The 23329-nt window shown below is 37.5% G+C and overlaps 1 protein-coding gene and 1 long non-coding RNA gene across 2 annotated transcripts; one reads left to right on the forward strand and one right to left on the reverse strand.

The window, feature by feature from the left end:
* Positions 1 to 5837: 5837 nt before the first annotated feature.
* LOC149629128 (uncharacterized) lies at positions 5838 to 14887 on the reverse strand. Its single transcript, XR_016374478.1, has 3 exons — positions 14750 to 14887; positions 14340 to 14681; positions 5838 to 6061 (listed from the first exon to the last, which is right to left on the reverse strand). It is a non-coding gene; the product is annotated as an uncharacterized LOC149629128 (long non-coding RNA).
* On the forward strand, positions 7027 to 7832 carry LOC149629129 (uncharacterized). Its single transcript, XM_089851756.1, has 2 exons — positions 7027 to 7327; positions 7387 to 7832. The coding sequence occupies exons 1-2, from the start codon at positions 7208 to 7210 to the stop codon at positions 7753 to 7755; spliced, it is 489 nt and encodes a 162-aa protein (XP_089707882.1). The 5' UTR covers positions 7027 to 7207; the 3' UTR covers positions 7756 to 7832.
* Positions 14888 to 23329: the final 8442 nt, after the last annotated feature.

Here is a 23329-nt window from a genome sequence, read left to right on the forward strand (position 1 = left end):
GTATGAGCAGTTCCCGGTAGAGCAGTTCTCGAAATAGCAGCCGCGATTCCAAAAAAACAGCGGCGTTGTTCAAAACTGCTGTTTTAGAAATAGCGGCTGCTATTTTGGGAAATAGCAGTGTTTGTCTTCAGTTTCGACAAGGAGTAGTATATCGGGACCACACCACACCCCATTCCCTAAGGAGACCTAACTTAGCCTTTGAAAGCGCCTAGCTACTTTCCGAGACAAATTTTATTGGTCAAAGCCAAACTTGGTCTCTGACTCGCCAAAAAATCCGTCTGCTCTAAAAATTTCTTTTGAGGCGCTGAATCCTCTTACAATCCCGGTTCCCAACATTCTTCCTAGTGTTTTTCTATTTTAAAGGTACTAATTGTTAACATTTTAATCATAATTAAATTGGATTTCGTTCGTAATTAAATTTTACTTAATTTTATGTATATATTAGGGGTTATTATAGAAACCTTCACCGAGTTCTTCACTTAAGCCTTGGTAAGTGAATTTTTATTTATTGACGGCGACGCACGCGGCACAAGTGTTAAAATAACAAAATTAGGTACAATTTTTAGCAAATATGGTTGCTACAAGACACTGTTTATACCCTGGTTGCCATAATGACTGTCGCCACAATACCTTATTAATTTCCAATGTTCTCTTCTTCACGAAAACTAGGTTCTACACGAGGTGACCGTAATTTCAAAAACGGATTTGTTTTGTCGTCTGCTTATATCATCAAAAATTCTCTTAACACTATTGGCTTAAGAGTGTCGCGCAGTGAGCCAATCGTATTTGTCTCACTTAGTAGCTAGGGGAAATGGTTAAGTTAGGTCTCCTTAGGGAATGGGGTGTGGTGTGGTCCCGATATACTACTCCTTGGTTTCGAGTATTTCTTAACAATACAGTTATATTCGTTGTTTTCGAAAACTACCTTTTTCTGTGATCATTTAGTCAGTAATGTGACCTACTAACGGATAGTGTTTTTAAAGTACACTTAAATATTGCACTATTCTTCAGGCTGTATCAGTTTACAATTCTAATACCAGGATAGAATATATTTCATGAAAGCTTATTTTATTTCGGAAGTAGATAAATGTAAACAGTAATTTTTTTGGAAAAGGCATATTATTATTTAGGAAGTGAATGAAGATAAACAACAATATTTTGGAAAAGGCGTAACATTGTTACACCATTTCCAAAATATTACTAACCTAAGTCTAACCAATCAAAACAAAACCTAAAAAACCCAACCGAACCCAACCCAACCTAACCTAACCTAACCTAACCTAACCTAACCTAACCTAACCTGACCTAATACTATTTAATTGAAATAATCAACTTTAACCTAACCAAACGTAACCTGACCAAACCCAACCTAACCTAACCCAACCCACCTAACCTAACCTAACCTGACCTGATACTATTTAATTGAAATAATCAACTTTAACCTAACCAAACAAAACCCAACCTAACCTGACCTAACCTAACCCAACCCAACCTAACCAAACCTAACCTAACCAAACCAAACCTAACCAACCAAACCTAACCTAACCTAACACTATTGGGGGTTCAAATAATCAACTTGGAGTTAACCATATCTGACCCAGTTCTATTTAAGTTCATATAACACAGCGTACACAATAACAAACAACAGTCGTTTTTCGAATTCCTGTCTTTACGCTCTTTAGAGAACTGCTGTAATGGTACGCCGCGTTTACGAGAACCACTGTATCGGTAGCTGTTGTAACGGGTAAACTGCCATTTCGGGAAACCGCTATTTAGGGAACTGCTGATATGAGGACCGCTATTATGGAATCCGCTCATATGGGAACCGCTCATCTGAGGGCTTCCCTTTTAAAATATCCAATGAAAACCTTCATGAATCCTTATCCATTTTCAAAGCATCGATGAAAATCACCAATGAACTAAAATAGTCATTAGTGAATTATCCTTAGTGATAAAATGATTATCCCTAACCCAAACGCAACCCTTAATTCCATCACTTTGAAAATGAGCAATTATTGATCAGCCCCTTGACACGAGACATTTAGCGGTATGAAGATAATTACCGGTAACCAATAAGTAACCCTTAATCCAAATCTCTTTGAAAATGGCTATGAGTTTTTAGTGAATAGCACTTCGATGAATGCCCGTAGCCCAGACGCAACTGTTAATCAATATCCCCTTTAAATTCACGAATCGAATCCCCATCTTTTTTAGAAACAACAACGAAACTTACAATTGATCGAAACTTAGCTTTAGTGAATCCGTAACGCTGAAGCAATCTTTAATCCCCATCTCTTTTAAAATTACCAATGAAAGTAACAAAATGAACGAAAAATATCACCTTAACACAATCGTAAAAAGACAAACGAAATACATCTACAACTTTTAGAAGAGCACATGCGAAGCAAAAATCCTATGGCTCAGATGTAATTCATACCCTGTAGCTAAAAACTTGCCTTTGAAGCTCGAATAGGCAGGCAAAGCGACTTATGATTAAATGGCTAGCACTTCATAGTCTATCATCACCAAAAGCTAAGAATTATTCAAAATTGAAATTTTCTCGCCGTAGAGAAGTAAACGATTTCTTCATAAAGAACAACGCTAATTTGTGGCCTAAACAAGCTAGAAAATAAACATCGTACTGAGCAAAAGCTTTTGAAGCACCTTAGTGCCTAGTTTTCTGTTATTTCTATTAGCCTTAGTTATGACTAATTTCAGGATCACGAAATGCTATTTCTACCTCTCAACTATAACAAAATAGTTATGTACTTACGTTAAGTATCGCTACTAGCAAAGTTACGTTTATACACGCGTTCAACATAATCAAGATTCAGAACTGACCCGTCGGAGCAGAATTCAAGCCTTAATCTATGTAGCAGTCAAAGTACATTTCTGAATCAATACTCATACATTTTAAAGGAGGAAATATTAATAACATTTTCTAGAAACCAACATAACCTTACGCGTGGACAAGGATTCTATATCTAAACTGGACCTTGTATGAGAAGATTCCGAAATAGCAACCGCGATTCCATAAAAACAGCGGCGTTGTTCAAATCTGCTGTTTTGGAAATAGCGGCTGCTGTTTTGGGAAACACCAGTTTTCAGCTTGAGTTTTGAACAATTCTTAACCCTACAGTTTACCTTACCTATTAACAAAAGGGAAAATAGAAATTTATTTTGCTATTGAGCTAACCTAACCTAACCTTACCTGCCCTAATGATATTCAGGTTGGAATAACAATACCTAAACTGACCCTATTATTACTGGGGTTCAAATAACCAAACCTAAGCCAGCCACACCCAACGAAACGTAACTTCACCTAAGACTACCAGTAACCTAGTTTAACCAGACTTAATTAAGTTCGAATAACCAAACCTACACCATCATAAACGACTATCGTTTTTCACTTCTCGGTTGTACTGCTCTTTTGGAAACTGCTGTAACGGTAAGCTGCGTTTACGAGAACCGCTGCCGTAACGGGTAACTGCGTTTTCGGGAAACTGCTGTTTCGGGAACCGCGGTGATGAGGACCACTATTACGGGATCCGCTCACAAAGGAACTGCTTTTATGAGGGCTACCCTTTAGGTTGCAGTTTATGTATATATACTAACGTCCCCATTCCATTTGTTCATTTTAGTCCCGTTTAATTAGTAACGTCCATGTCTGCAACCCGCTGCCGAGTGTCATAAATAATACATGGAAAACGTTGAAACAAAGCGGCTTCATGATTTTGATCACGCGAACTATACATAATTAAATATTTTATTTTTCCCTAAACGGAATTTTTGTTAAGTCAGAGAAACAATGCCCGCAATACAGTAGTAAACAGAAGTCGCTTTCTGTGACGGTCGATGAAATATATTTTCATATTTTAATGCTAAAATGACCACCGAGTCAAGTCGTAAAATTAAAGGGAATGCGAATTTACAATTTCATATCATATTTTACCACGAAAGTGGTATTATATTACACTTTCAAGTCTCTACTTTCAAAATATCAAGTTTTTAATATAATTGAACCAAAGTTTCTATTTTTAAAATAAATGGAAAAATCACGAAAACTCAGTTTCGATGTATCAATAATTTTGACTTGTCGAGCTTGTTCGCCCGTTTGATGACATCACTAAGACGTCAGGGGGAAATAGCGCGGGAATCCTATACGCCGCGTCTAGAGCTTCTCGCCAGTCTAAACTCTGGGTCTGATAGCGGAGAGAGTTGCACCATCTCACGTGAAAAATATATCTGTGACGTCGGCCAACAGGGAAACGATTTAGCTTGTCATAAAAAGTAGACTTCAAATAATTTCATATGAAGAATTTTTAATTGCATATTGCCAAAAAACCAGAAATCGGCTTGATATTTTTGAATTCACAGAAATTAATTCTATCTTTTGTTATATAAATCAGAGGTTTTCCAAACGAAGCTTCTCATTCCCTTTAAGAATCGTTCTGAAAAAGTGTGAAGTCCAAAAGCGAAACATGAAGAAATACGTGTTCTGTGAACTCCATTAGGGCCAAGAAGAAACTATAGTAACTTAAAACCAAGAGGCAAGATCCGACATTAATCCCAACCCTTTTATGTTTATTTTACTATCTTGCGTATGGATTAACTTTATTGAATCATAAATGACCCCACGAGATAGGCTTGCGTACTGTTTATTTACCAGCTGGTCTAGACTTGACCATCAGGTTTTGTTTGCACTTTTCTAAGTCGTACCATGAACGCAAAAGTGATCAATCCAGGACTTAACAGCCGTACGTTTGCACGTACAAACCGAGACATACACAGTTGTAACAACAAGGGGGTGGAAAGATAGGCGTAGGGGTTGGAAATTTGAGTGAGAAAAAAATTGTGGACAAATTGAAGTAGTTTTGCTAGCGCCATCTGTGGGTGAACAAATGAAGCATAATATTAGAACTTTTGAAGTCGAATGGCGTAAAACGTTATCACCGATTTATACTTCTTCAAATTACAGGAATTTGGTCGTTATTTAGGTTAAATGGTTAAGAATGAGTACCGTGTTATTTACATCATTTCTCCCTGTTTACATAAACCGCATTCTCTATTTCGTGTCTTCCGCCTCTCACGTGACATTTTATTATGTCTCTAAAATGACGTAGTTCCGCTAGCGCGAAATTGTTTCGACAGGGACAATAGTAGTTGCTTGTTACATGTAGTGGACGGGTTTTTTTTTGTTAAAGGCATGTCCTGGCATGGTCACACCTAGTGCTTATTCACAACCAAAATAAAATAAAATAAAACTAGGCTACTATGGGTGATATTTACGTTCTTACATGGGAAAGGCCTCTCCCCATCAAGTGTCACTATAGCCATTTGATCCATTAGTAGTTCTTCCAAATAGATCCATTTCTTCCTACTTATTTCGAAATAGCGCTAAGAATTATGCCGAGTATTGCAGATAAACCTTTCCAAATGCGTATCTACAGTAGAAACGTTCCTGCAACGGTAGTTTCAGCCTTCTGGGTAAATAATGTTAGACTGAGCATTGACGATTCATTCAGAACCTTTACAAACAAAGACTTCTTTGTTGTGTATATGTAAATAAGAAAATGATTGGTTCATTTATTATTCGTGCACAGTCCAATTCCTTCACTTTCAAACGTGACCAAACTGCAGGATAGATTTCAGTAACACAAGGGAAAGGTTCATTAAAAGAGGTTGCGCTCAACTATTCAATGTTGGATTCGCGAACCCTTAGCAAACAATCTTATTATTAACCTCTAATTATGCATAATTTTATTGTGTTTGAAAGTTATAAAAACGTTAGTTTGGATAAAAACACCACATCGTGAAGATACTTCATTTGTGCAAGAAGTTATATCAGTATCTCAGAGAGAAGATATAAGATGCCTTTGTATTCGCGCGCCATAGTCCTAGTCCCCCTTTCAAAATACAAGGGGGCACGTAAAAGGAGGCGCCGGGCTATTTCGCTCTCGTCAGTCGGAAATTTTCCTCACTCGCGTCGTCGCGCTGACGTGAGTTTTCAAGAACCAATGAGATGCTGGTTGTAATTTAGAGACGGGGATTGACTGCGGACCTACGTTAGGACTGGAGATAAAGCTGGAAATCTGGCGAATTTATATCTTCTCTCTGAGATACTGATATAACTTCTTGATTTGTGTGAGCCAAAAGACTTGAGTGTTTAGTGTCTACATTGGCTAGAATCTCTTCACATGCAGTTTCCAATTACTAATGCACCCTTTGCAAATTTAACGAAGTTAAGGCCTTTTCACACGATACAACTTTTTGACTCATCTAGTCAACTTGAGTTGAGTAAACTAGTTGGTACGTGTGAACAAAAGTTGGACAAGTTGACTCACCAAATTAAAAAATTGATCATTGTCCAGTTTTTGCTGACTCAACTTTTTGATACGAAAAGTTTAAACCAATCAAATTGCGTTTCTGTCGCGGATTTTACCAATACACGTATTAGGCCTAGTTTGAATTTCCCGCTAGCTAATAGGTGGCGTTGAAAAATTGCATTTCGCTATTACGCGTCGTCGGCTTTTCAAATTCCAACACACTGGCAAGAAAGGAAGGTAGAGAGTGCAAAGATTGTTACGGCATTTATCCTAGTAAAAAATCGGTAATTAATCAACAAGTCAAGTCGAAATGAGTACCAAATCCAAAAAGGTAGGTAATTCGTTTGCATAACAATGGTTTAAAGAGTTAAATGCTAATAAATAAATTTCATTAGACCTTATACCATTGGACATCTAAAGATGTTGGTACATTGATTGAATTTCTTCAAAACCATGATTTTTTATACAATACCAAAAATGAGTTGTATAAAGACAGAGAAAAAAGAGAACTAAAGTTTAGGGAAGTTGCGGAAATCATTGGGGGATGTTCAGGTAGAGTATTATGACTATTATTGCTGAGGTTCATTTTGATAAGATAGCAACCTGACTGCCCTCATTGTATTTATGGTGTGATAGTTTACGTTAGGTCAGGCTACGTTAAGGCTAGACCAAGGTTAGGTTTCAGATTAGGTTAGGCCAAGGTTATGTTCATTGAGAAGTCAGTTTGTTGGCATCTAGAAAGTCCATTTCATAACGTTACACTATATTAACTGTACAGACTTAAAATTTACTTGATAGTTTATGAAGCAAAAGACAAATGGTAGAAATTAAGAACCTACTACAACAAGGAACACTCCAAGGCTAATTCTAAATCTAGTGGAATGGGAACAGGGCAAGTATATACTCCAAAATGGGAGTTTTATTCTGCCATGAAGTTTTTAAGCTCGAGTTTGGAGCCTGCACCTTCCACATCAACTCTGGATTTTGAAGTAGAGGGCAAAGTATGTATATTCATTACAAAATGAGTCGAATTATTTCATGACTTAATTAAATAAACTAGGAATTCAGCATTTACGATGAACCAAACATTGATAATTTTAAAGAAGAAATTATAGAAGAAACAGATGAAGAGAGTGTTGTGCCTATCAACTCACCACCACGAAAGAAAAAAAAATTAGGACATGCTAGTTCCAAGAAATCTGAATCACCCACTACACAAAAAAAGAATGAACTTATGGAAAGCTGCATCAATTTGCTCAAAACTCCTATCGAACAAAATGAAACTATTAGAAATGCAGATGAATTGTTCGGATTGCATTTGGCCCACATGATTGCACCACTTTCGCCTAAAAGGAAGGACTACCTAAAAATAAAAGTTATGGAAACTGTTTTCCAATATGTGCACCAAGAATCCTACAAGGATATGTAACTCGAGTGTTGTAAATATTAAATTACTTTTAATGAAATTAAATGTTTTTTTAACAACAAATAAAACTGATGTTTTAGAACGTTGCAAAGTTCTCTTGACCTTCCAAAGCCCCTTCCGTTAGGAAATAATTTTTTAAGTTTTCCCAGGTTTCTTGCGCTTCTCTTGCGCTATTAGTTCCAAACTTGGTAAATTGCTGGAGGTTTTTGGTTGAACATATTTCGTATGTTGTATCTGATGCGTAACTTGCCACTCCTAAGAAATTATGCAGTAAACAAGCTGCAAGCAAAAACGGATTTATGGGATAAGAACGTCGGATCATAGCTTTAGCCTCTAGTACCATCCTCGCATACTTTATTGAGAAACTTCGTCTGCTTATATTTTGACTCCACCCACAAATTCGATCTCTAGAAGTAGCTATATACAGAATTTGTGGGTGGAGTCAAAATATAAGCAGACGAAGTTTCTCAATAAAGTATGCGAGGATGGGGAGTGAATTCGCTAACTCCGATGTTCTTATCCCATAAATCCGTTTTTGCTGCAAGTACTATTGTCACAGCATTATCTGGCAAAGCTTGTATTGGTTTCATAAAAATTCGAAATCGGTTGCTCAAACTGCCAAAAAAGTTTTCGGACACCCTTCTCGCTCGAGAGTGCCTAAAAATTATATTGAATAAGTGTTAAGTGGGTTGTTATTATTAGGCCTGTGCGGGTAGTGATTTTTGTATTTCGGGTCGGGTACGGGTAGTTGAAAAACTTTCAATCGGGTATCGGGTTGGGTACCCGAATTTCTAACGGGTACTCGAATAATTAGGCCTAACAAAACTACCATTATTCAGGTGGGTGGTTTTCGGGCAGAGCTGTGCTAATTAGCTGACTACTAATTGAATTAGAATTAGCAATTAGGTAAATATTTATGAACTAATTAATTAGCCAATTAGCAATTAGACATAGAAACTAATTAAATTGAATTAGAAATTAGCCATTTATTTATCAAACTAATTAATTAGAATTACTAATTTCTAATTAATTACTTGTCTAATTAAGGAAAAAAAGAAACCATAAGTAAACATAAAAGTTTAAAAGTGCCCATGGATTTAGTACTTTGGTAATGCAAAGTTTAATGTTTTAATGCCATTGAAAAACGGTTACGGAAGCCGTGAATTATGCACTAAAAATGAGACAAGCCTCGAGCCTTCTGTCATGTTAAAATTTGTCCAATTTCTTCATTTTCTTGCCACAGTTCCTATAATGGACTCTGAGTAGTAAATCCATGGGCACTGCTATAAATTCGAGTAGGAAAAACAGTCGAAATTTCGAAATGGGACAGTTAGGATTTACGAAATTTTCTACTAGTACTAGTATTCTCTCATGTTTTGAGGAGCTGAAATATTTAGAGTAGCACTAAGGTTTCCTCATCGATATAATAAGGCAGTTTTCATATTCAAATCAATCGAGAGTTAATTCCTCGATTTTTAGTTTTTACTAAATTAAAAGATTAATTGAAAATCCAATTGGCTAATTAGTTAATCCTAAATCTAATTAAATTTTAATTAGATAATTACCTTTCCGATTCATACTAATTAATTAGAATTACTTCTCAATTAGCACTAAGGTAATTAAAATTCAATTACCATTTTCAATTAGTAAATGTTGCTAATTAATTAGAAATTCAATTAACTAACTAATTAATTAGCACAGCTCTGTTTTCGGGTAGCAAAAATTCTTCCTTGAATTTCTGTCTGGCTGTATCACTTTGTTCTTCTGTAAACTGGTGGCTTTCTTCAGTTCCAGTTGGAAGAAGAAAGAAAGCCAGGCGTCTAGCGTCCTCAATGGTGGTTCTAGACACACCTTACCTTACCCCTTCGCCTGAGTGCCAAACCAATATCTGATTGTCCTAAGCCTTGTCACGGGTAATGAGCGGGAAAATTTAAATATTCGAATAGTTTCGGGTATTGAGAAATTAAGTGTTCGGGTCAGGTACCGGGTACTCGCACAGGCCTAGTTATTATTATGGAGAAAAGATAAGCGCAACAAAATGAATTGCGTAATAGTACCGTTTATTATGTATAGAATTTTCATAAGAAATTTCTCTTAATGCATATGGACGAATTAGGTAAGGCTTCATAGGAAATCCTTCATCCCCTACAATCACATAGTTGGTTGTTTTGGTTTGGCCTATTTTAAGGAAAATTTGGAATAATTGTTTCAATTGACAATTTAATTTAATTATAATGGCTAAACTAAAGCAGATACCTGGTAATGCCTTGGCTTTTGGTAAATTCAACTCGTTATTTTCAAGCATCTTACCAAGTTTAGATTTCGTAAACACAGCTGTGTCATGGGCTCTGCCATTAGTTCCAACATCGATAAAAATAGCCTAAACATATCACTAGTTATTTTATCTGATAATTCAAATTGTTGTGATGAAATCACCTTAAGGTTAGCATCAACTAGAGCCAATAAAACTAAACTAAAGTCCCCTTTGTAATTGTAATAGAAGGAGCCTGAGTTTGGAGGCGGGTAAATTGTTACGTGCTTTCCATCTATAGCACCTATGCAGCGCGGATGCTGCCATTTTTCCTCAAATCCCTTGGCAACCGTTAACCACTCAGCGGGACTCCTTGGGGTTTTGACGTACCTATCAAGAAATTATCAAATATAATCCTACTCTGGTTGTATATTTGAAGCGCATACTCTTGTTGGAGAGATTGAAAAATAGCCCTGCATGTTTGATACACAATACCATGAACAGTACTAATACCCAGTCTAAATTGGAAATGAAGGGAAGTGAAGCTCTCCCCTGTGAAAAAATTATCATACGTATGGCTATTGAAGTTCATAACAATCTTTAAAGCATTACCTACCTGAGGCCAAAAATCTTAGTGTCAAGTTTAGTCTTTCTTCAGGACTAATTGAGTCTCTCATAACAGTGTCTTGTTTTTGAATATGGACTCTTACGAAGTTTAGTAAGGATACGAACGCATCTTCGTCCATCCTCAAATAACGGCGATAACTATTTTTATCCTCTAATTTTAACTCTAATTAAATTTTCTGAAACCCCTTGTGTTTTGCGACGTTTCAACCAAGGCTTAACCCAAAACTTTCTCTTCTTCGGCCGTTCAATTTCAGTTTTTCTTTCATCGTCAGATATTAAAATTTCCATTATTATTAAAGCGCTCGCAGCCTTTCTTCTCAATTCCATTATTTTAAATTGAACTTAATGCTAAATTCTAATTTTAATCTAGGCCTTTTGTAACTGAAAACCGTATTAAGAAAAAACTCAAAAGCGCGCGTATGTTTTGAATTTTTTTTATTGGTGACGTAAGCGTTGCTGAAATTTTATTGGCTGGCGAAAAAGCTGATTTTAAAAGTTGGCGGTAAAAGTTTGATCGTGTGAAAAGAAGAAAGTACGTCCACTTTTTGATGGATGAGTTGGATGAATTGTATCAACTTTCTGATCCATCTTTTTGAGTCAAAAAGTTGTATCGTGTGAAAAGGCCTAACTTAGTTAATATTCTATACCACCGTTTCTTAATCTAATGTAGTCCATGTACCGTAACTTTTATATAAAACAAATTCCTGAACATAGCACAATTCTGTCGTGGACTTAGTGGTCAGCGTTTGGACAAGATAATCCACAGAAGTTTGGTTAATCAGTTATCCATGGATAATAATCAGATAATTATTCGTGATTACATTGCATTAATCATAGACTTCCCGTGGATAATTTCAAATTATGGATAAAGATAAAACAAACAGATATTATCTTATCCAAATGCCGACCACTACGTGGACTCAATAACTATAAACATTTAACTAAGGGTTAAATTTAACCTTTTGGGCTTCTAACCGGCAGTCGAATATCAAAATTTATTTTCCTTACCAAATAATTAAGCTTTGCCGATTTTATATCAAAAGATTTTATTTAAGCCCAATATTCGAGGATATTTAACAATAATATTGGTAAATATTTAACACTAATTTTTACTTACGGTATTTAGCTTTCAAAGTGATACTTAACTTTCCAAAAGTGATCAATTAAGATGTTAACGACCTATAGTTATGTTCAATATCAGTTGATACCGTAGAGAAAGCTACGGCGGCATGAAAGCCTTTACTCCATATATAGTCAGCTCCTCTAAGCACAATAATTCAATTCGGTATTCTATATTCGATTCGTTCAGAAAAATGGGCTTATCGAATACCGACTTGAATTATTCGTTTCGGTATTCGATCGAATTACTCGAATGAAACTTTTCACCGAACCAATCTACTTTTAACGATACTAAGCAACTTTTCTTTGAAAATGCATCAAACACTGGCTCATAAATGGATTGAGAGTCTAAAAGAGTTTCGCGAGGAGAAAATGCAAGATTGGGGATTCCCGAGACCCCAAAGGGAATTAATTGAATTAAAAGCAATTAATACAAAGAAAGAGCCACCGTAAAAGGTGAGATACAAGGTATTGAATTCCCTAGGACCTTAGTAGCTATATTGCCAAGCTGTTTCCCCTAACGATGGAACGATGACTTCCTTCTTTAGAGCTAAACTCGCTACAGGGAGTCATTAAATGTCTTTCCTAAAACCACGATAGAAGCTAGGTGACTAGTGACTGGCCTTGGTCACCCAGGTCCTGTCTCTCCCTGTCCTTCGACCCTGAATGTAACCCTGTTTCGAATCCGACGTTTGTTCTTCCGCACCGTTAACGATAGAGTTATTGCCCGGTGCTTAACAGTTAAGTCTCGCATGGGGGCACGTTGTTTCTCAGACCTCCCCAACAATTTAACTTAAGTCTTCAAAGGGACAATGAATTGGACTCGGAAAAAGTCGGAGCTTAATTCCGATCAGTGTTTCCTAAACTCTTAACTCGTGAATTTTTTAGATCAACATAAAAATTTGAGTCAAAAATCTGTGAACTTTGTCTAATGACCTTGTTTAGCACAGGCTATAAAATCATATTTATACCAACATATTTTATTCATATAGGGATAAGTCAGGGATAGATTTAATTTTAGAAGTAAGAATGGAGAAGAGAGTAATCTGGGCGCGCGTCAAAGTCCCGGACCCCCTTCCACGGGACGGGGGGGGTATGAAGGAAGAGGCGGGTCATAGCGACAGAGGTAAAAAGCAATTACGTATTTTTCGCCTTCCCCGTCAGCAACGTCATCAAAACGTAGTTTAAGTGAGCCAATAAGATAATTTAAACTTTTCGTTAGGCGTTGGAGGAAGGGGCTCAATACTGGGCAAAGAGTCGTACTGAAGTAAATACTAACTACTTCTAAAATTAAATCTATCCCTGGCTAAGTCAAGTGTAGAAATTGTTTAAAGTGAACCTAGTTCTCTTAAAAATCGGTAAAAATCACATGAAAATTAAGAACGTGTGTGACATATTTGCTATAGGGTCAAAGATTAGTGGCTACTGCGAAAAATTTGGGGAACAGTGCTGATGTAGCCAATAACACAGTTTCCTGCGCTCCGTACCATAAACTAATAAATAAAAACCATAGGGGCTTACAGTATGGGCTTATCAAGAAAAAAGGGTTTCACGTCAGAACAAAAACAGAATAGGGAGATCCTTCCTTTCAGTTAGAGAAGAAATTCGAGGTAAGTACTAATTCTTTCTATTTTTTTATTTTTTTTTCTGGCTTACTGAAAAAGAGTCAGTGTTTTTAAATTTAAAACCTTAAACAACAACCCAAAAACAAATTGTCCTTCACGGTGGAAGTTTTATTAATATAGACATAACCGAATTTAAGCAACAAAGATGTACTACTCTAAAAAAACAAATTTTATCATCCAGCCGAACAGGATAACGAAGTTGTAAAAATCAGTACATCTAATTTGATTTTGTTAGAAGTTTCCTTATATGCTAAGGTAGCCGGCGTTGCCCGGGTTTTTAAGGAATTTGGAGGCGGGAAGTGCATCGTGACTATGTAGACACTGCATAGGAAACACTCTTTCAGCCTATATCTGCATTATGTGGGTTTTTTTAAACGAACCCATTTTACGACTACACTTATTTAGGGGTTAAACTTCAACCCAAAACGTTACGAAACGAGAATGTAACGATTCACCTTCGTGAACCATGCAGTTTGGTCAAATTTAAAAATGATCGAATTGTGACTGTGCTTAACGAACAAACATAAAAATCAAACCTTTTCACTTTCCTTAATATATGCAAAACTAGCTGCAAAGGCACCCGGCGTTGCTCGTTTGCACTTTTTTTATTATTTTTCGGGCGTCATATTAAAAGATGGGGCAAATTGAACCCCTAAGTCAATGTATAATGTCGAAGAAGTTCGGCATAATCGTTATTTATTTGATAAAAATGAACTTTTTTACAAAGACAGTAAAGTTTAAGCAAGAAGTGATATCTAGTTTATTAGAGAGAAGGTAAAAGATGCCTAAGTATTCGCTTGCCATAGTCCCAGTCCCCCTTTCAAAATACAAGGGGGGACGTAAAAGGAAGCCGAGCTATTTCGCTACACTCTCCTCAGTCGGAAAAGTAATTTTCGTCATTACGTGAGTTTTCTAGAACCAATGAGATGGTGGTTGTAATTTAGAGGCGGGGATTAACTCCGGACCTACTATACGTTTGGACTGGAGATAAAGCTGGAAATGTGTCGAATTTATACCTTCTCTCTAAGTAAATTTATAGGTTGCTATTGGTGTATTTTCAACATGAACGGTAAGCCTTGGTCTCCACGAGCTCTTGCTCTTTCTTGAAATCGGTTTGCAGTTATTTGGGCTGGGCGTTAAATATCAGTCAGTCAGGACTTGGTCAGATACTGTTCAATTCATTGTCCCTTAAAAGCTCCTTATTTTTCGTGTAGTAGTCTTTAATTTCGATTAAGTCGGGCGGAAACTTTCCAATCCAGAAAACTTCATTTCTTCTTGGCGTCTTTAATCACAAGCCAGAGATAACACTTTGACATTTTCAATTTCCTTTTAAAACCTAGAAACAGATTCCTTAAGGTAAACGGCAATAACTTACAGTAATAACTATTTGTTTTAAAGACATTTCTTCAAAATCAAAAAATAGGCCTCTAAAAATCGCCCATTAATTCCAGCACTCTTAACTAACTTGTTTTAATCGAGGCTACATCGCATTCCGAATGGGATCTCAGAAACACAATCTTTAGAGTATTTTCGAAACTATGTACATACGTATAGGGGATTGGTCTAGATCACGGAATTTTTCTATCCATTAGCCACAAATTAGTAAACAAAGTTGTGGATATAATACAATTTAACATGCAAGTTCTGTGAATAGTTTTCTAGTATGGATAAAAATAAAACAACGTGGATTATGGATAGATAATGCCGAGCTCTACATTAGTCCAAAGGTTTGACGTAGCTTAATTTGTTTTGAATAAACCACGAGGCTCTTTTAAAAGCGGTTCTAAATTATAGAAGCGTAATTTTTGTCCTCCAAAATGATGGAAAGATACTGAAACCCCGGAACACTTCTTTGCTATAGCGCAATAGTAAGACCCCAAGGTGCTACCCCTTTAACCCCTTATTTACTACCCCTTGTCACCGTGGATTTCAATAATACAGGTATAATAGAGGGATAATTTGGGCAGAACGCAATAAACATCGACGTATTCAAGTAGCCCGTAAGGGACCCTCTTAATGAGGAAAATTTAAAGGCAGTTACAAAAGAACCAAATTCTTTACATAGAGAAACAATTAAAATTTCTTTATCTATAAGAAGAAGACTCAACAGTAACCTAACCTTTTTCCAGGCAATAGACCATCCTCAAAGGTCAGGTGGTAAATTAGGGTAATGAGTTTGAGCACTTTGTTTTTTTGAAGCCCTATTCGAACGAATTTGGGTTCTCAAACCGCATTCGATTTTAAACGTGGCCTTTGTTCAATTATCCCACCTTATTTATTCATTTGCAGGCAAGATCTCTTACAACGTAATTTTCTATATGCTACGCATATAGACATTGCTTTGAAAAAAGTATAAAGGAGGCCCTCAGGATGGGATATTCAAGAAGATGTCTAATGCTGCCAGAGAAACTAGAACTGAAATAGAAGGTCCCGTCTTTTTAGGTATACACTGTTTGGAAGATGAAGCCTTTTAGCTTTACAATTTTACTCTTGTAAATATCAAGTTGTTTCTGATTGACCATTCCATTAAATCTAACGCACAGGGGAAGGACCGCCATATTAGGAGAGTACCCTAGCGCCAAAGGGAAACGAAAGATGGAGCTCGCGTTCGCTACACGAGGGAGGTTAGTAGACTCATGTTGCCGTTTGAGGTGCTGCTTGGCGCGAGGGAACTAGCATAATATGGCGGCCCGGCCCCCGTACTGTTTATTTTTCCTATGGCATTACAGAAATGGTCTATTGGTTGGCCTCTAGGTGCGACGTCATAAGCCAAAATAGAGGGAGACCGCTTTGATCATAACAACTATCTTCTATTCCAGTAAAGAAATTCTGATGCTGCTTACTTTGCCTCACTTCTGAAATTGGTACTTTAGTTCTGGATGACTTTCCACCACGTATATAGGAAATCTGATGAAACATCCGAATTGAGGTCTCAAAAAACCATTTTTAACTCTCTCCGTTGTTAAACTTTACGTTGTATGGTTACGGCTTAGAATACACGGCGGGATACGTTCTTAAAAAATACATTCCACGTGAAAAGAAATATAAAAACCTCACAAAACCTAAAATAAGGCTTTTTATACTTTTCTTCAGGCGCACTTGATAATGCGATAGAAGTAGTCTAGACTGAAATCTTACGTATATAGCGGCACCTATCATGACCTTGAAATTCAAAGTATAGAAAAATTTATCATGACCTGGAAATTAAAAGTATAAAAAAATTTATCATGGCCATGAAATAAAAAGTATTGAAAAATTTATCATGAGCTTGAAATTAAAAGTATAGAAAAATTTATCATGGCCTGGAAATTAAAAGTAAAGAAAAATTTATCATGACCTTGAAATTAAAAGTATAGAAAAATTAATCATGACCTTGAAATTAAAAGTATAGAAAAATTAATCATGACCTTGAAATTAAGAATATATAGAGAAATAAGATAATTAAGTCATCAATATAAATGGGAGCTGTACCTCTTAGAGAGTGTGATTTCAGTTTTCATTCATTTCAAACATTAAATTTTATTTAATTATTTTATTAACAAAAAAAAATATTTCAAATATGCAACAGCAACTGCAAAGAGACCAGGAGTTTAGCCCGTAAGAAGTATTTTTTACATTTAGGGCTGCTAATTTTAAAACATATTAGTGAAATTCGTTAAAACATAAAGCGATTAAACTGGGCGATGGTAATACGGAAACCCAGCTTAAATTTACTCTGTGCACGACGGAATTACCATTAAGCTACTTTCGGTTGGGCTTAAAACAATCTATACTTAATTAATCAAAAATGTCTTGATTAGAATCAAGACCTAAAAAGTATCGATAAGACTGAGGTTATCACTTGTCTGAAGGATCAGATATTAATTTTTCTTTTTAATTGAAACTTAAATGCATGCTTAAGAAAAAACAACGTTCCATTACCGTTTTCCGTTGAAATAAATTATTTTACTGGTAATCAATTTCAAAAATTTACTTATCTCGGCTTTTCGACCACAATTCCATTCCCCGAAAACATTTTATCATTACATTAATTACTTTTGGGAGAGTACGTGTATGGTTTTTGCGTTTTAAAAGGTTCCTAAAGACGTTACATCTCCATTCGTGACCAGCACGCTTCGCAGTGGAACATTTTAATTATTCTAAAACCAATGGCGCCAAATTCAATAGGGACAGTAACATTTTTACTCGCGGTTTTGCAAAATGATGTAATATCAAGTGTATTTTAGTGAACCGTCGTATTGTTCTTTCGGGAATTTCCAAGAATACCACCCACCTCTCAGATTTTATTGTGGTTTGGTTTTTTGGAAAGTATATGAGGTGAGAAAAATTATGGCATAAACATTTTTCACCGGAAATGAATAGGAAAAAAGTTATAGCAAAAAGAAAATTTGGAAAAGGCCCCCTATCTATGCATATACGGAGGGTGCCGGGACCCTATGAAACGTGTAAACCACAAGAGATATTAAAATTTTGGAAAAGGCGTGCAATTTAAACGGAACCAAACCTAACCTAACCTAACCTAACAAAACCTAACCTAACCTAACCTAACAAAACCAAACAAAACCTAACCTAACAAAACCAAACAAAACCTAACCAAACCTAACCTAACCTATAGTAATGTAGGGTTGTTATGTAATAAAATAATGAGAGTTTTTAAATGAAATTTCTTTTAAATAAATGGAACAAAAATTAAATTAGCCACCATGCTACCGGATCGCTGAAATCTAGGGTGATCTTGAGGCAATATTTATCTCTAGTTTTGGTATACGCGCGCGCTGGGACCCTCCGTATATGCATAGATAGGGGGCCTTTTCCAAATTTTCTTTTTGCTCTAACTTTTTTCCTATTCATTTCCGGTGAAAAATTTTTACGCCATAATTTTTCTTACCTCATATACTTTCCAAAAAACCAAACCACAATAAAATCTGAGAGGTGGGTGGTATTCTTGGAAATAGCCGTTCTTTCTCATAGTTCAGGGCATGATCAGTGTTACTGCCCAATTTCTCTCTCTAGTTTCTAACAATGGTTAGAGACTATTTGATAAGGCGCGGCACAACGTTATATTCTAAGTAGCACAAAAGGAAAATGAATCCATTTTTTTATATTTTGGTTTGAAATTAATAAGCTCATGATAGTAGTTATAACGAACAGAAAGTCAAGGGAATGGCACCGGTAATGAGCAGCAAAAAGAGAGGAAATTTTGCTTCAAGGTAGCAGAGGGACATGGTAGTGAAAATAGTAATCTAGAATTTTGTTCGTTCAAACCTTAATATATCATGAAATATTCAAGTGAGGAGGCGGCACTACCTAGAAAGATTGATTTTGGCAGATAACAGCGAAAAAAATTATGTTCTACACACACTGGAACTATGGGAGAGTTTCTGGGCCACAGGTCGCACATGATGAAATTTCAACTCCAGTTTACATCTGTTCGTACTAGTAGCAGGTTAAGCTATAGTTTGCTCAGGTCCTGTTAGTCTCGAAAGGGTTATATAGTCCTCGTAACCAGTGGCGTCGCTAGGCCTTTTTGGGGGGGACTATAGCCCCCCCAAATTCCAAACTTAGCCCCCCCCCCCCAAAAAAATAATCAGTAAACCCTACCAAAAAATTGCTGTTACCAACCTAAAATTCTGTAGCAATATATAAAAAATTTTCAATATCAAACAGTAAAATTTTGAAGAAAAAAACAGATGGAAACAAGTAAAATGTTTCATGTTCTTTCGAAGGGAGTCCCAATAGTGTGGACTAAAAGCTAACCAAAACTAAAAATAAACCTAAGACGAGTGAAAATCCTTCATAATCGGTTCCGTAGTCTTTATCAATAAAAGGTTGTACATCTTTAAAATACGAATAATTTCACGTTGACACAAATTTACGGATAGTTTTAAAGGTCTACACATTTTCCAAAGAACCCATTATGCAATTTAGCCACATCGTAGTATACCATAGGCTCTTAGTTTGACCCGAGCCGTAGTAGTACTGGCCGGGGTTTTCGCTTTCGTTATCGTCAGATTTTAGCTTAAATGGAACCAATAGTGGTAGCTGAGCTCAGTTCGAGATTTTATTTTAATTAATAATTTTTCACACCGCACCCGGGAATTGAACCCGGCTGGCTGGCGCAGCAGTAAGACACGCTACCACTGTGGGGTCGGACATTTCTGATTTTTTGTTTAGGGTCTTTGAATTTTTTTCTTTTTATTCATGTGCTAATTAAATAGATAACGATGTGGCTACTATTAAGTCCCAGCCCTTGGGCCATCTTGTTTATATTAAGTTCTTATAATAACTTTAAAATAGTTTGCCCAGATTTAGCCCCCCCCCCAAATTTCAAACCCTAGCGACGCTACTGCTTGTAACTTTTAAAAGGTTGTTGTCATGGCTTAACAGACCGCTATTACAGTTTTTTATTGTTTTATAGTTTATTTTGACACGTTATCTCCCAAAAGTAATTAATGTAATGATAAAATGTTTTCGGGGAATGGAATTGTGGTCGAAAAGCCGAGATAAGTAAATTTTTGAAATTGATTACCAGTAAAATAATTTATTTCAACGGAAAACGGTAATGGAACGTTGTTTTTTCTTAAGCATGCATTTAAGTTTCAATTAAAAAGAAAAATTAATATCTGATCCTTCAGACAAGTGATAACCTCAGTCTTATCGATACTTTTTAGGTCTTGATTCTAATCAAGACATTTTTGATTAATATCTGTTCCTTCAGTCTTCATTTTAATTAAGAATGTTAAGAAACTGTTTTACATTTTCAAAATCTGCACTAAGCAGAAACAAATATATATAGGGGACCATAACTTTCGCTCAATCAGACATTTATTTATTATGATACTTCAAAAAAAACGTAAATCAATAAAAGTTTGTATTCTTATTGTAATTAACATAATACAATTTTTTACAATCATTCATTGAAACGCGAGGCGCCCCCTAAAAATTCCAGAAATAGGACCAAATTGACAATTTTACAAAATTTTTAAAAATGCTGATTATGTCCGTTTATCATTTAGCTCAAAATTGTCATAAGCCCAATATGAAATTCGGATATCCTTAAAACTTCATAAAGACGATCCGAGATTTTCAATTTCACACTTTTTTTGTAGCATAAACTAACGTCTGTTTGATATGAAGCTTAAAACCTTAAACAAAATATAGTCAGGGCTACCCTAAAAGTTCACCAAGATGATCCAAGATTGTTAATACGCCTAAAAAGTGCCATCTTCAAAATATGTAGCCGGGGAAAAGAGAGCGTGATCGAGTGGGCTATGCTAGTGGTTGGAAGTCGTGGGGGTTGGGACAGTGATAAGGAAGTTGAGATGGATTGGAAATAATGATGGGCGACCTGCGGCACCGTATCTCTCCCTATGTACCTCGCGCACGCCCCTACCCTTCGGTAGGCGATTGCTAAGTGCTGCCGCGGAGCGCCATTTTATTTGTATGAGAACTAGCTTCTATTTTGAAGATAGAGGGAGCGCCCTTTGCAATTTAGTCCAGTACGACCCTACCTAACCGCTGAGGATGCTGAGAGGACTATGTTGCCGTAGGTGGGGGTACACAGGCAACGCTATAGTTGTGGGGGTTTCTACTCCATTCCTCTCTCCTTCAAGGTTGGGACTCCAGGCATAGCCAACTCCATCACGCACTCGACAACGCAAAACAACTCGCGCCAGCGTGGGAAATAAGGCGGTGACACAGGGCAAATGACCAGTTTAAAAATTCCCTGGTCCCGTTCAAAAATTAAATCGGAGGGGGGTCAGTGGTCCACGAGACTACTAAGAAAGTTCAAGGGTAATCAGACTCCACACATTAAAATTCTCATATTTTAATTATCCACTTCTTTAGTTTAGCAGACGACGTGCTCTGGTCAATGGTAACGGACCAGTTTATTTATTCCAAGTCAGGAAAGTCACTGGCCTAATGTCCAGTTTAAAAAATGCTTATTTGGTCACGGACCAGAAAACTCACGTAAACGCGACGCGAATGACGAAAACTACGTATTTTCCGACTGCCGAGAGGCGAAATAGCCCGGCCTCCTTTTACGTCCCCCCTTGTATTTTGAAAGTGGGACTGGGACTATGGGGCGCGAATACTTAGGCATCTAATACCTTCTCTCTAGTAAACTAGATATCGCTTCTTGGTAAAACTTTATATAACTAAAACCATGAGTTTATAACATATGTTCCAAAACAAGCTTCATACAACTTTTCGAAAACAAATTTCCCTGAGATTTCCAGGCTTTTCCCCATATACTTCCCTGAGTTTTCCATGTTTTTCCCGTATATGGAGTATCCCATGGAGCAAATGTTAACAAAGGAGGGAAGGGGCAAATAGGACTATTACATAATCAAAGGATATCCCCGTATCTCTAATAAAACCAGAGTTACGAGCTTCCAAAATTTAGTGTAATGTTAATCCTATGGAGGAGGCAAAGTACCTACAAGTACCCGGGGCAAGTACCTACAAGCACGCGGATCAAGTACCTACAATCACCCGGAGCAAGTAGCTACAATCACCTGGAGAAAGTACCTACAAGCACCCGGGGCAAGTACCTACAAGCACCCGGGGTAAGCACCCAGGAGCACCCGGGGCAAGTACCTACGAGCACCCGGGGTAAGCACCCAGGAGCACCCGGGGCAAGTACCTACAAGCACCCGGGGTAAGCACCCAGGAGCACCCGGGGCAAGTACCTGCAAGCACCCAGAGGCACCCGTGGCAAGTAACCACAAGCACCCACAAGTAACCACAAGCACCCACAAGTACCTAAAAGTACCTTCAAGCACCCACAAGTAACCACAAGCACCCAGAATTACCTACAAGTACCTTCAAGCACCCACAAGTAACCACAAGCACCCACAAGTACCTACAAGTACCTACAAGCACCCACAAGTACCTACAAGTACCTTCAATCACCCACAAGTAACCACAAGCACCCACAAGTAACCACAAGTACCTACAAGTACCCAGAAGCACCTACAAGTATCCACAAGCACCTACAAGTATCCACAAGCACCTACAAGCATCCACAAGCACCTACAAGCACCCACAAGCACCTACAAGCACCCACAAGTACCTACAAACACCCACAAGTACCCGGGGCAAGTACCCACAAGTACCTTCAAGCACCCACAAGTACCCGGGGCAAGTACCCACAAGCACCCACAAGTAACCACAAGCACCCACAAGTACCTACAAGTACCTTCAAGCACCCTCAAGTACCTACAAGTACCTTCAAGCACCCTCAAGTAACCACAAGCACCTACAAGTACCCACAAGTACCTACAAGCACCCACAAGTACCTACAAACACCCACAAGTACCTACAAACACCCACAAGTACCCGGGGAAAGTACCCACAAGTACCTTCAAGCACCCACAAGTACCTTCAAGCACCCACAAGTACCTACAAACACCCACAAGTACCTACAAACACCCACAAGTACCCGGGGAAAGTACCCACAAGTACCTTCAAGCACCCACAAGTACCTTCAAGCACCCACAAGAACCCACAAGTACCCACAAGAACCCACAAGAACCCACAAGTACCTACAAGTACCCACAAGTACCTACAAGTACCCACAAGTACCTACAAGCACCCACAAGTACCTACAAGCACCCATAAGTACCTACAAGCACCCACAAGTACCCACAAGTACCCACAAGCAGCCACAAGCACCCAAAAGTACCCACAAGAACCCACAAGTACCCTCAAGAACCCACAAGTACCCTCAAGAACCCACAAGTACCTACAAGCACCCACAAGTACCTACAAGCACCCACAAGTACCTACAAGCACCCACAAGTACCAATAAGCACCCACAAGTACCTACAAGCACCCACAAGTAACCACAAGCACCCACAAGTAACCACAAGTACCTACAAGTACCCAGAAGCACCTACAAGTATCCACAAGCACCTACAAGTATCCACAAGTACCTACAAGCACCCACAAG

The sequence above is a fragment of the Phalangium opilio genome, unplaced genomic scaffold (assembly GCF_054372755.1).
Source record: "Phalangium opilio isolate 3A_F unplaced genomic scaffold, DU_Popi_V2 ptg000105l_1, whole genome shotgun sequence".
NCBI classification, from domain to species: domain Eukaryota; kingdom Metazoa; phylum Arthropoda; class Arachnida; order Opiliones; family Phalangiidae; genus Phalangium; species Phalangium opilio.

Bases quoted from the DNA above. Each gene is read 5' to 3' on its own strand.
- LOC149629129 (XM_089851756.1), top strand. From the start codon at position 7,208: ATGGGAACAGGGCAAGTATATACTCCAAAATGGGAGTTTTATTCTGCC. The intron at 7,328-7,386 runs GTATGTATATTC...TAAATAAACTAG, and splicing joins ATTTTGAAGTAGAGGGCAAA to GAATTCAGCATTTACGATGA.